The sequence below is a fragment of the Pleurodeles waltl genome, chromosome 6 (genome assembly GCF_031143425.1).
Source record: "Pleurodeles waltl isolate 20211129_DDA chromosome 6, aPleWal1.hap1.20221129, whole genome shotgun sequence".
Classification (NCBI taxonomy): Eukaryota; Metazoa; Chordata; class Amphibia; order Caudata; family Salamandridae; genus Pleurodeles; species Pleurodeles waltl.
Genome location: NC_090445.1, coordinates 1,170,997,568 through 1,171,011,867, shown reverse-complemented (window position 1 = coordinate 1,171,011,867; position 14,300 = coordinate 1,170,997,568). Strand labels below are relative to the sequence as shown.

At 40.4% G+C, this 14,300-nt stretch overlaps 1 protein-coding gene across 1 annotated transcript in view; it reads left to right on the top strand.

The window, feature by feature from the left end:
- DNAJB12 (DnaJ heat shock protein family (Hsp40) member B12) overlaps window positions 1-14,300 on the top strand; it is a 295,716-nt gene that overhangs the window by 220,664 nt on the left and 60,752 nt on the right. Inside the window, exon 7 of the mRNA XM_069240389.1 lies at window positions 8,125-8,297. Within this exon, the coding sequence (XP_069096490.1) occupies window positions 8,125-8,297 (173 nt within the window). The remainder of the gene's footprint in view (window positions 1-8,124; window positions 8,298-14,300) is intronic.

The window sequence follows — 14,300 nt, the reverse complement described above, 5'->3', positions numbered from 1 at the left end:
AGTTTTCAGTGCAACTGACCTACCCCGCCTTTGTTCCTGACAAGTTGGTGCTAAGGACTTGAGTGGTGTTCTTGCTAAAAGTAGTGACTCTCTTACATGTTTGGTAATTTATCACTCTGTCAGAATTCTTTCTTCCCTTTCACCTCTTGAAAGAGGAGGAAAGCCTCAATTGATGCTAGACTCCGGAAGGGCTTTAAACTTTACATTGATCATACCAAAGACCACCGAGTGGACAATAAACTCTTTGTGAGGTTCTGCAGAGCAAAAAAATAGAAGGCTGTGCAGGAAAGGACCCTTTTGAGGTGGATAGTCCCCAGCATTAGGATCTTCACACATTGGACCAGAAGCATTCTGCAAAAGATCTAAGAGCCTATTTCACCAGGGCAAAGGTCGCTACCACGCGTTGCTACGTGAAATGCCTATGCTTGATATCTACCAAGCCATGAAGTGGACATCAGTGAACACTATCACAAAGCTCCATTGCCTTGACAACCAGGTCCTGTGGGATGGGCATTTTGCCTGTTCGGTCCTCTAAGACAGTGGTTCCCAACCTTTTGACTTCTGTGGACCCCCATTTTATCAATACTGGAGCCCGGGGACCCCCACTGAATCATTATTGGAATCCGAGGACCCCCATTGAGTCATTACTGATAGTTGGAACCTAAAATTATTAAATGTTCTGAGCAGTCGCGGACCCCATGAGGAGGCTTCGCGGACCCCCAGGGGTCCCCGGCCCACAGGTTGGGAACCACTGCTCTAAGACATCTGGGTCTGAGTACAGCCCACAGAGCTTCCATCTGGAGAAGTACTGTTTTAGTTTCTATTCTAAGGAGAGGAATCTGAAGTTACAAGTATCTATGAGAAGAACAAGTTACTTACCTTGGTAAAGCTCTTTCTTGTTGATACTCCACCACCCTCCCACTTCCCCGTTCTGTGAAGTGGCCTCTGTATAACATCTAACCCCACTCTTGCTGGAAAAGTATTGTTATGGTTAGGTAACTTGTTTCTTTTTGTACTGAATATTTATTTGTTTACAGGAAAATCTTCCAGGCGTACATCCCTACCACCTGTAGTGTAACTGGGGTAATATAGCATATTTACATCCTCCGATGGAATCAGTAAGTAACATATTTATTCAATTACTTAGGTCCAGTTGGATGGTACCAGCCAGGTATTTGAAAGTGAAACAGAGTATTTAAACATTTTTTTCTACCCTCATATGGAGTCAGTCTAGTTTCCTCAGCCATGTGGTTGATGGATCTCTTTAATTTTGTCCAGTGATGAGTGTTTATGCTGCCTTATGAACTTGTTAGGGGGTGAGTAGAAAATGTATGCTTGATCAAACCTCCTCTCCTTTCTACCCTTATCGGCTAGCATTATGTGGAGTGCTGAAACACATGCTTAAATGGGTAGCATGCTACATCTCATTGGGTGTGTGGTTTCTTTGCTTACATCCTGTGTGGGAAGTGTTTCCATGTTGTGCCTGAAGACCCTTGTGGTGCAGTTGTCGTGTTATGGGATGTAGCTGTTAGCCGGGTGATGGATGAAGAAGTGTGAGAGACCGATGCACAGTTTATAGTTTTCAGACAGCTGGTAGCTTTGCGCAGGACCCCTTTATAGTATTTCGTATATACCTAGTCTACTTAAGTGATTACTGGACGGGCTTGACAATTCTGATATTTTGATTAAAGTTGATGGTTGTGAGCAGGAATAGGCTAAAGGGAGATACAGTAGAGAGATAGCTGGGAAGGACTTTTTAAAAATCATCCTGATTGTCTTTGTGAGATGTCAGGAAGCGGTCATAGTATATAGCTAGTTGGGACCTGCAGTGGTGAACTAAATTAAAAATCCTTTGCTGTCCATCCTATCTTCAAAAAAAATCTAATGTCATCCACTCGCCCCCCTTCTCATCCGAACCCTACCTCACAAAAGCAGGGGTTCCCCAAGGATCAATCATCTCACCTTTGCTTTTCAACATCCACATGATATCTTTACCAGAACTGATCAATGATTTCCATCTCACATGCTACAACTATGCAGATGACACACAAATACTACTTAAATTAGAATGCCCCAAAAACTTTGAAAACTCACAAATCTTCAGTTGCCTCAGAGCCGTTGATCAGTGGATGACCTGGAGCCATCTCACACTAAATACCTCCAAAACAGAAATACTCATATGTGGTGAATGGAAAAGTTATGACCCTCTGTGCGTTTGGTCTGACGCTCTCGGACCACCTCCTCAATTATCCAAGGAAGGTAAAAACCTTGGAATCACCATGGATTCCAAGTTAACTATGAATGCTCAAGTGGACAAATTAGCATGAACAAGCTTCATCACCTTGAAGACTTTACAACGCGTCTTCCCCCACCTCGGATTTCCACACAAGGTGCAAGCTACTATCTTGCTTGTACTATCCAAACTGGATTATGCCAGTGGCCTCTACCATGGATCATCTCTATCTATTATGAAAAAACTACAACGTATCCAGAACTCTGCAGCCAGGCTACTATTACCTGTAAATCCTCAACCCCACATCTCCCCTGTCTTGAGAGCACTACACTGGTTACCCGTTGCCAGAAGATGCCCTTTCAAGCTGCTTTGTATCACCCACAAAGCTATACATGGAACAGGACCGCTTTTTATCAGAAACAAAATAACCAAATACATCCAACAAAGAAACCTTCGCTCAAGATTGGCACCCCGCCTTAGAACACCACCATACAAGAAAAAGACTATAGGTGGTACATCCTTCTCCGTTCAAGCAGCCAAACTATGGAATTCATTATCGCCAACTATAAGAGCCACAGATCACTTTCTTGTCTTCAGAAAACTACTAAAAGAGTTGGCTCTTTCCTTCATAACCACCATATTCAAACAACGATGGACTGCATATGCCTATGTTGATAAATATTTTTTCTGATTATGTGTCTGTCTAGTTATGTATAGTTCTTTAGAAAATATGTATCGCTACTATGTCATAACAATAAAATACACACACACACTCTTTAAACCTGTTTGACTAAGTATATTTACCCATGGTTCTAATTATGTATTGTATGTACATATGTGTGTGTATTCATGTGTGTTTGTCTGTGTGTATGTGTATATATATATATATATATATATATGTATGTGCATATGTTGTTTCTGTGCTTGGCATGCTCGTGGCTCATTGCATGGCTCCTGGGTGGGTTGTTATACTAGATATCTATGAATCCCTGCTCTCATCTTATCACACTTATCTACCCATCATCATATGTCATGTCTCTATCAAACTATCCTCCATTCCCACTGTGACTCATCCAAATTCCTTCCTACTACTTTCATCTCCTAAATAACTCTGCCTGAGCTCTTCCCTCCGCTTCCACATCTAACTCACCCAACCTCACTCTACTACAATGTCCTCCCACACAACCCTACTAAATTCTCCCTCATTTATCTCACCCTGCTATTATGATCTCCCTAACCCTTCCACAGACTTTTTCCTCCTCCATCCCCCTTTACTCCTCCCAAGCCTTTGGGTTGAGTAAATGAGGGATATACTCCCAATTAACACTTCTGGATTTCTTTCCTCGTCCACCTCTCCATTACTCTAGTCAATCTAACTAACAAACTCTCATATCCGCAGCTCAAATTAACTCCTAATAATAGTAAAACTGTACTCATATTTCCCGATACTAATCCATCACTAATTCTTGTTGGGTTCCAGAGTAGCGTGCTGCTCGCCGAAAAGCGATTTGACGCCTCATCAGGGGTAGTAAGCGCTATATAAATACTATTACAATACAATACAACATGTGCTAGTGCATCACTTCAGACTACATCTCACCTCTATTATGTGCTTCCCTTTTTGAGTCAGAGAGGTAAGAGGTCTTAGAAATATGCCAAGGAAAGGACATTAGGTTGGTGATGCAGAAATGTGGAATTACTTTGGGAACAAGTAATGGATGATTTGGTACAGACTACTGCAGATTGTAAAAAGTTAAAGGATTCCGAATCAGAAAGCGCTGTTGGCTGAAAGAATTTTCTGCGACTTTTATAGATAACAGTAAGGTCTTCATCAAGGAAAGCTTTTACTCTCATGAAGCTATGAGATTAAATGGAAATTAACGGATGTGTCATGCAAGGGTGTGGTTTCTGGCTTTTGTCTCTGTGGTCAACTGATATCTGAGACCCTTTTTAATGTAGTAAAGTCGATGGCAGATTAGTCTAAACTGTCCCCTATTACCTCACTGTCCCAAATACAGTGTGATGAAATCGCTGATTTTATTATTTAAAAAGATGATGACATAAAAGTTACTTTCTCTACCTTAGCTGAGCTTAAGGGTCCTATAAAGCTCCCAATAAAATAACCATTTTGGGGAATTTTGAGCCATTGGACCTATCTTCTGCAAGGCTTCTTCTTTCAGCCATAACATTGGCCTCTCCTCTGGACCCATGTCCCCTCAGATAGTCTGGGTAGGTTGTCCCAACAAATTATAAAGTCAATCTCTGCTAAACGGGGTAGTTCCCAACAGCTGGAAAACAGCATTAGTCACCCCTCAGTTGAAAAAGCCTAACTCAGACCCTCTTGTATGGTCCAACTATAGACCAATATCTTTGTTGCCCATTTTCTCCAAATGGCTAGAAAAACATGTACATTTACAACTAACCTATGTCGAGCAGAACAAATTGCTCCACCGCTCGCAGTCGGGTTTTCGCGCTGTCATAGCACTGAAACTGCACTCCTGGGAGTTAATGAACTCCTGAGATATAAACTGGATGAAGGTGGTGCGGCTGCATTTCTCTTATTAGAGTGCAGCATTTGATGCTGTTAGCCATAATATGCCCCTCTGGAGACTAGAGGAAATGGGAGTTCAGGGTAAGGCGTTAACTTGGATCAAATCCATTCTGGGCAACCGTTCCTTCCAAATATACACAAATCAGTGTAGGTCTAAGCAACACTCTTTAACCAGAGATCTTTGATGTTCAATCTTTACGTGAGACCCTTTGCTGATACTGTTGAGAGCTATGGCCTTACTCTTTTCTCATATGCGGACAATACACAACTTGTATCTTTGTCATCTGGATAACCAGACTGCTGCCGCTCTACCGTCCTGCCTCCTACATGTGTGAGACTGGATGAGGTTCAACTCTTTGAAGTTAAATGGAGACAAGACTGAGGTGGTTCTTATGGGAAATTCCTTTTCACTCTGAAATTCACACTTAGGGCCAGATTCCATGGGTGTTACCCCCCCCCCCCCCAAACATCCCCCCTCCCAATCCCAACCCCTGTTGTGAAACATTTGGGAGTTTTGTTATATCAAGAGCTGACTATGAGGCATCACATTGCCAAGGTGGCAGCCATCTGCTTTGGTATATTGAAATAGCTTAAAAGAATTCTTGATTGCATCCCGTCCACTGTTCAGCGCTTAAAACAATTCTTGATTGCATCCCATCCACTGTTCAGCGCACAGTGGTACAAGCCTTGATTACGTCAACACTAGACTATGGGAATGTTCTATATTTAGGGGTGTCTAAGGGTCTGCTCAAATACCTCCAAATTGTACAAAATATTTCTGCTAGTCTGTTGTTTCGTTCCCAGTAGTACTCCAGTACTGCTAGCCTGTTAAAAGTCCTTCATTGGCTGGCAGTTGAATGCAGGATGCAGTTCAAAGCTCTTTGTTATAAACATAAATGTTTTTATAACTCCCCTCTTGCCTCTTTGAAAGCCTTAGTTGATAACTATGTGCCGAGGCGGTCTCTTCGGTCAAACCATCACAAGTTAGCGGCTATTCCTAGAAAAAGGAAGGCTCGCCAAGGGGGGCATTCTTTCCGCTTTCTGGAGCCTAAACTTTGGATTGAATTTCCGAGTACCATGAAACAATTTAATTCTTTCCCAACATTTCGGAAACTGCTGAAAACCTGTCTGTTTCAACGCTCAGGTTTATAATCTTTTGGCTCTGGCTAAATTTTGGCACATGGATATCTGTACTTCTGGTTAGCGCTGGGATACCTTGTTGGTAGCTATGCACTTTATAAATTATGTAATCAATCAATCAAAACAATAGTGGTCCCTCATTCAAAATCGTAAAAAGAAATGTTAGTATAATACAGTAAAAATAATAGAAAAACGTAAACAAGAGTTCAGATATTGATTACACAGAAATAATAAGTGTCTGAATAAAGCTTGCTCCGTGTTAAAAAAATGTGACACAAAAGTGTTATACACACAAGTATATTCATTATCAGTAAGGGTACGTGAATTACAAAGTTGACGGCTTTTCAATCCTATTAAATTGAGAGCTCATCGTTGGGACCCAAAAAATAAGATTCAAACAGAACATGCATAAAGGAGGATACTAACACTGGAGAAAAAAAGGTGGAAACCGAAATCTAAGGCTCTCATACTGTACAGGGTCATAACTGCCATTTATTATTATGTGTGTGTCATGTTTTTGATAACCAAGCACATTTCCTAACTGACAGTCTTATTATTTCTATCTAATTAATTATTTGAGCTCATGTTTATTTTTCTATTTTGTATCCAAACCTTATTTTAACAATCAACCACTGTTTTTACTGTACATTTACCCCAGGTCCTATGTAATTTCAGGATTACCATTGTTTTTCTATGACTGTTCTTTTTGAGGTCCTCAAATGAAAGTATAAGCCCATCCCTGACTAACTGACTTACGGCCTGATCACGAGTACGGCGGTCCCTGGACCGCCGTACCCACGGTGGCGGTCTGACTGCTGCCTCCTTGGCGGTCCCATCTCCATATTATGAGGATGGCAATCAGACCGCCACAACCGCGAGGATCTTGGATCTGATCACAACCAGACTTTCCGCTGAGCTTTTCATGGCGGTGACCCCACCATGAAAAGCTCGTCAGAAAAGCAGGAAAGGGGCCCCAAACAGGGCCCCAGGGTGATTTTGCCCATTGGGCAGTGTGTTTGGGGGAAACTTGCTGTGCCCCCCCTGTACCTGCATGTCGGTGCACACTGTTGCCATGCATTGTGCATGGTAACAGTCCTCCTGAGATGCATCTGGTGCTACAGTGCGGCAGCGCGTGCATCAGGCTCACTTTCTGAGCCAAAGCATGCTCCCGCAGTCACACCGCTGCAAACACTACCGCCAGCCAAACGGTAGAGTCTTAATACGGCAATCTGGAGGCCGCCAGCTTGGTGGAGTCCTCCCAACCGCTGTATTGGCGGTCTGGATGTCCGACTGCCAAACTTCAAATCGGGGCCTTAGTCTATAAATCTAGCTTGTGGCAACATTTTAGGTAGCTCTCATGTACGAACAGCAATATCTTAGTATTATACCCAAGGGAAGGGTGTTGATTAAAGCTAGTGATGTGATAGATTGTTCTAAGGGCCTGCCATATTTTATGATGTACCCCAAGTGTTTTAAATCTGGAATGTTTAAAACGAGCTTTTCAACCAGACCTTTCAGGGGTGTGGTAACTTGATGGCAATTTTTATAATCGGAAAAGCCCCCTAAAGAAATGTGTTTTAAAGTAGGCAGTTTAGCGTTTATTAGAAATAGCATCCATGTTTGAAAAAGTGCAGTCAGTCATTGGGAAATACTGACCTATATAGGTGAACCCAGCTCCATGGATTTTTTTTTGTTGGTGTTATTGAGTTGCTGTCAGAACAGGCTTGGGTTGGCAGTTATGTTGTATTGGGTGACAATACAAAATACACCGTGTTTCCTTCTAGGGATTTGGATTAACACTGGGAATGGAAGTGTGTGCTATTGCATGATTCAAGAGCATTGGAAGATTTTTGCAGTTCTTACTGTTATACTTGTAAGTCCAGCTGATTTTAAACTTTGACTAAGCACCAAGTCCACTTCTAGTATTACTTTCTAGTTTATGAATCACTTCTGAAAACGCCCCAAATAATGACTAGGTTCGTAAGGAATGCAATCAAAGTTAACTCTAGTAGTCCTAGTTTATTAAATACAACTTTCAGATCTCCTGGAATATCTGGAACCATTAAATTAATGAAAATAAATGACAAAGTCAAAAGATGAAATCGGCCTGTGGGGTTGTGAAGCAATGTATATGCCAGGATTTGGTGGCAAAGTTAATACAAAACGGTAGTCCTTGATACCTTATCTTCTTTCTTGCCAGGTCTGTTGGACATGTACACAGAAGAACAACAGAAAACTTGAACGTTGTCTACTATGTAACAGATAACTTTGAGGATGAATACACCGGGACAAACTTAAAAAACATTGAGCGGAGCGTGGAAGACGATTACATTGCTAACCTCAGGAATAACTGTTGGAAGGAAAAGCAACAAAGTAAGTCGGACGAAATGTACTCCTTTTTTTATTCTCTTTGTTTCCTTAGCGGTCTCAACACCTACAGAATTTTCCTCCTGCACTCATCTCTTAAAAAAAAAAAAAAGATTGCCAATCAATGAAGTGTTCATCTGCTGTTGTGATTCTAAGACCAATAACGTATCCCACGGTCCGATTAAATATGGGTTTTCCAAAAACTCAACTTCTAATTTCCTCTCTCAGCTAAGTGTACCTAGCAGAAGGAATATTGACACTTAGTGCTAGATTGTCTCACTTGAAGGTATCGGGCAGTACTGGCAGGCCTTATTCCACGGGCACCAGTACTATTAAAAATAAAAATCTTTTAAAGTGATTCTCAAATATTTTGAGACAGCAGTTGGCCATGCAGGATCTAGGTTCCAAGCCACACATCGGTGATCTACCCCATTCGTATTTAGGCAGAAAGCCAAGAGTTATTGACTCCCATAAAATTGTCCTTCATAAAGCACCAATCCTAGGCGTAAATATTTCTTCACCTGGGAAGATACATGCTACACAATGTAAGCATATTGTTGCCTGAGATGGGCAGCCATAGTTCCTCATTTATTTGTCTGTTACCTTTCTTCTTTGTGAGGGCAGCAAAGTATGTTGTGCTTTTTTCACAAATTACTATTTTTGTGCATGATATTTAAATTCAAGGCCTGGTGTGCTGGCTTGTTTACATTTTAGGCATAACACCAGTACTTTGGATTTAGGAATAATCGCCTCTGTTTTTAGCGATGATGTATGGTTTTCCCTAAGATTTCTGAGCCAAAGAAGCAGTAAACAAAAAGTGTCTACAACATTGTCCCCTCTACTTCTTCTGTTTTCCTTCCATGCGTTCAATACCTTGACACTCAGGGCCTGATTCACAAAGGCAAATTACACTTTAAGTTTACACTTTGAACTAAGTTTACTACTTTCGATATTCACAAACTCAGTATAAACTTACTACAACAGTGTAAGTTATATGTCTCCCCCAGGGTGAGCCAGCTGGCTTCCTTATGTTTGGCGGCGTAACACCCCTCCCTGATCCTTCCTAAACCCCTCTCACTCTTCCCCTCCTAGTAGTAAGTCTGCCCCTTTTCCCACCCACTCCCCTGCGTCCCACCCAAATTTACTACTAAAACCTACAATTATATGCACAGAGACACTCCAGTCAGAGCGGAGAAGTCCGCACACATAAGTATAGGCAAAACATACACTTTGTTGTACGATTTGTCATACTACAAAACATACTACCTAGTGCAGTTTGTGAATCAGGCCCTCAGTTTCTTTCTCAGGCGCCATGCCTTGTCTTATAAATGCTGCAGTGGCTTTTTCACTCCCAGTGACTGCTGACATAGAACTCTCCTGTAGCGTTCCTTCCCGATTGTCGCGGATGGATCTTTTCTTTGTGGCGCTGCATGGTGCCCAAACTCATGTATGTTACACAGTAGTGTGGGGGGAAACATTAATATGCACTAAATCTATAAACAACACATATTTACATATAGAAGTGACTCACAAAAGCTTCCTTACCTCTAATCACTCATTTCTGCTTTTCCCTAACTGCTTTGCTCGCAGTATACACAATAGGATAGCAGTTGCGTACGCTACCAGGCACAAACCTAATGAGACAACAATTAGACCAGGAATTAACCTTCGATGTAAAACAGTAGAGCAAAAGTGAACCCATCGACTGGCTGAATTGCAGTATGTGAAATCAGAAAACCTCGGAGCAGCCCCGGCTTCACCACTTAACCAAATTGTGTGATCATAGGAAACTATTTTATTCCACTCTGCCTCCTTTTTCTTCATTATTGTATATTTGAGAACCTTGAAATATGCGAGTTCAGGATGTGCACTGGCCAAAAACCTTGTGAATGTTTGATCTAGTACACTATTATATTACTTCATGCTTGGAACAAAATTAAATGCCACTCAATGGAGCGATATGAACTGATGTACTAACATGAAAAACTTTTGAATATTAAAGAATTATAGATTTTTTAATTTTGAATAGACATTATCTTAATTTTATATGATGTTTATTGCACGATTTACAGGGCTTGGCTCATGCACGGTCTCTTAAGAGCCAAACCAAACCAAAACCTTGGCTTGGCTCTCAAAGCTGACTTGTTGGCTTGCCCATCTCTGGTGCCATGATAGACAAAAATAATTTTCTTTCAATTTTTTTTCAATTCAAAAGATTTGCCGACAGGTCACTGCAGGACATATATCAATGAAGATTGTGCCTTGTGTAGGGGTGATTATCATGCCATTTGTTGCTGTATTTTTCCACTTACCCCAAAACCATGCGCACCTTTTTTGTGTTTTATGCCACTCCTCTGTTTTAGGTCTACTGTTAGCCAAGACCTTTGAATTTTACTAAAATTATATTTGTAATATCTTTGCTTTTATGGACTTTCAGCCTGTCAGTGCTAGTGATTACCATGGCAACATGTGTTTTTTGACAGCAAAAATATTTGTGTTTTTAGCCTAAGGTTTTTCTGAATTAGTGAAGGACCAGCAGCTCCTCCAAACAATAAAGCTTTATGAAAACCATTACTAAAAAAAAAAAAACCATTGACAAAGCCAAAAGACTGGCACCCAAAACCAGATCTATTAGCTGTGCCAAAGCTTGTTGGAAGATCGGCTTTCTTTTCTCTTATATGGTAATGCCAACGCGTCCCTTTTTGATAATTATTACACATCAGGACTCGTTTTAGACCAATGAATCTTTTGACCCAGTTGAGAGACACCTTAGGACGAGATAGCTAATCAATATGTCAATCAATACGTTAATAATGTCATTAGTATTTATCACAACAATACATTTCACTTTAGTCAAAGTCATTAATCAATTCAAAACACTACCATGACCTTACAGTCATGAATAACCACACCAGTTTAGTAGAATTTTATGAGTTTTATTCCCTATTAGTTACAATTCTAAAAGTAGATGTGTTAATCTCAAAACCAAGAAACATAATAGCATTGTCACGATATGGCAACTTTGATAAGATTTCATTATGGCGAGAATCACAGACATAAAAATATAACACGGCGTGAACATAGATCAATTTAGCAGGTTGTCAATAACGCGTCGGTTCAACAAGCATAGATTCAGTCATTTGTCTATTTGCGTCAATTTAGTGAACACCTGTCCTAACCACTAATTAGCATTGGCATGTTGGGCTTCATGCAAAAACAATTTAGAACACCAATTTGGAAAACATCTAGCTACGGTCTCTGTCAAAAGTAAGCAGTTGGTACATAGAAAGGAAAAGCAAACAGACAAATCACAATTTCATTGTCATAGTTACCCTCCAAGGTTTAGGTCAGCGCACAGGTTTAGTCTTCGTCTTCAGGACATCAGTCAAATCGCCATCAATCAGAACTCAGCTCCGGGACAGAAGGGGCACTTCCCTCATAAGGAGGTAAAGTGTAAAATGGGCAATTCTAAGAAAAGGATGGTTTAAGTAAAGCCAAAGTAAGTCACCAAACAGAGTGACAAAGTTTCTGGATAAAATCAATAGCATTCCCTTCCTAATTCTAAATGGCTACCCGTGTCTTGGGCTTTTTATCCCTTTTTCATTGTACATTCCCCTAAAATTTCATTGGTCATTGGTTATACCCCACTATCTTCACCCAGTTAGAAAACAGATTGTCATTCATTTTTCACCCCATATTAGTTTACAGACATTTTATTGGTCCATATGATTGACGTCTTCAGAGGTAGCATGTCCGGTATGATTTCATCCTTCTGTAATTCTTTGGCCATCTTTTGGTCAGTAGCTCCATTGTCTTCACCGGTTTAAACGACCTTGTACATTACATTAATCTACACTGTTGCATTTTGACTAGCATTTTCTACAAGCAATATGAATTTCATGAGAACGGATCTACTATGGTTGCATTCAGCTTCTAGTTTGAAGAAAACAAGAGGTCATGTCCTTTTGCGAGTCAGCACACTGCAAGTTAGGAAAAATACATTTAATATGAGAGCCAAGCAGCTAAGCTTCAGCTCATGCTAACTTAAGGCTTAATAGGATTTCAGCACAAATTCAATAACGCAATCATTAATAATTAGTATAAAACTTATTCAGTATAATAATTCATAAACATTTAGTTATTTTTATTAGTCTACGTATACATTGGCGGCCACTCCCCATGGTCATCTTTCAAGTGCACGTTTAAGCAAAAAATCATTACTACAGTTTCTATGCGGCATTATCACACATTAATTCATAAACATTTCATGTTAATATAGATTATATAAGCTATGCTCTCTCAGTCCCTCCTCTGATGACGTTCGTCATCACACAAACCTTTCCCTTTTGATCTTTTGCTTTTCATTTTTCACCTTGCGCATAATGCGCATTTCAACATCTTGTCCCTTGTGTGAACTTTCCCAAATTTCATTAAACATTTTCTCCCTTTCACTTTCCTCTCATTTCTCTTTGTCCAATTTCTTTTAATTTTTTCATTAATTTTGCAAGCTCCCCATAAACCTAGTAAACAGACCAGAACGATTAATAGACCCCCTAGTATTTTTGCAAGAACCCCATTCCAAATATTGCTAAACCAGCACCCTACTCTGGCAATTCCCTTTCCAACTTTTTCCCAAACTCCAGGTTCCTTCAAATCTGTACTATCTCTAGTTAAGTTAGTAAGCATACCTCTAATCTTTTTACTATTGTCCAGTATAAATGAGCAACAATGACGCTCGTTGAGCATCTTGCAGACTCCGCCGCTTTTTGCTAAAAGAATGTCTAAAGCAAGCCGATTTTGAAGAGTCATAGCTCTTTCTGCAGCTAGTTCAGTATCCATCAGGAGTATAGCCCCTGTGAAGTTTGTCAGCATGTTATCCACAATAGTAGACAACTTTCGAATCTTTATGGAGTTTAGAATAACCCCTACTGAAGGAATTATGGCTCCAAATATGTCACCAACGACAGCAGCCGCTGTCTCTCGTTTTTGTCTAGCATGTTGTAATTCAGACGCTTTAGGTATTTGTTTTAAGTCATCAATCTGGTAAATCTTAGAGAAAACTATCCCCAAATGACATGTCCCATACCATCCCTTAGGGAGACGGTAATAAGCATTTAGTCCACAGATTTAATAGATCCCAGGGATCGCTGGATCCTGTCCATTTAACATGAATGTCCATTTACTCTGAAACAAAAACACATGCCTGCATTCACTCGTTCCCACAAATAAAGTGTCATGATCAGATTTTGGCCTGTATATACAAAGCCTTCCTACATGTAATGCATCTATAGCTAATTTGCCTTGCGTCTTTATTGCAGTGTAAGCATAATCATTTGCATATGTGCGTTTCTCTAGCCCCTTTTCTAGTCTTTCTTTCATTGCTTTGCGTCTATCGTCATTGTGATCTAAGAAGCTTTTCCCTACAGGTGTTAATAAACAAGTCAGATTGTTGCGGTGTACATAAGCTGTCCCAAATGTAAGTGTCGGTTCAAAGAAGCCTCTAACTATTTTTATACTATGCTCCTTAGCTAATTTGTTCAGAAACTCAATCATGGCACAAAAGAAAATACCACATCCAAATGTGAGTAGAAATATTGCACATGCTCCTGGTCATACAATCTTGTTAGTAGTAGGGTACAGCTTATCCCGTAAATTAATGGCAAGCTATGATAAGTGACCCTCTCCTGTACTGATGAAGGAATCTTTGTGCACACATAACAGTTTCTCGCATCCATGGTTTCAACATACTCATTCAGCAAGCAATAGAAGACGTTAGTGGAGAGTTCCCCTTTTGAATTAGTTCCCTCATGCAAGTGTTTTGTATCATGCTCAAACTTTTCCCACGGTGTTAGTGTTGTAGTGTCAGGTTTTGAAGCATTGTTAGTCGCTTTCTTATCCAATCACGGCATTCCCACAATCACACCTACAATTATTATTGCACACAGAATACTTCATACAACGCTTAACCAACCACACACCTTACCCTTCTTGCTACTCCCTCTATTATGA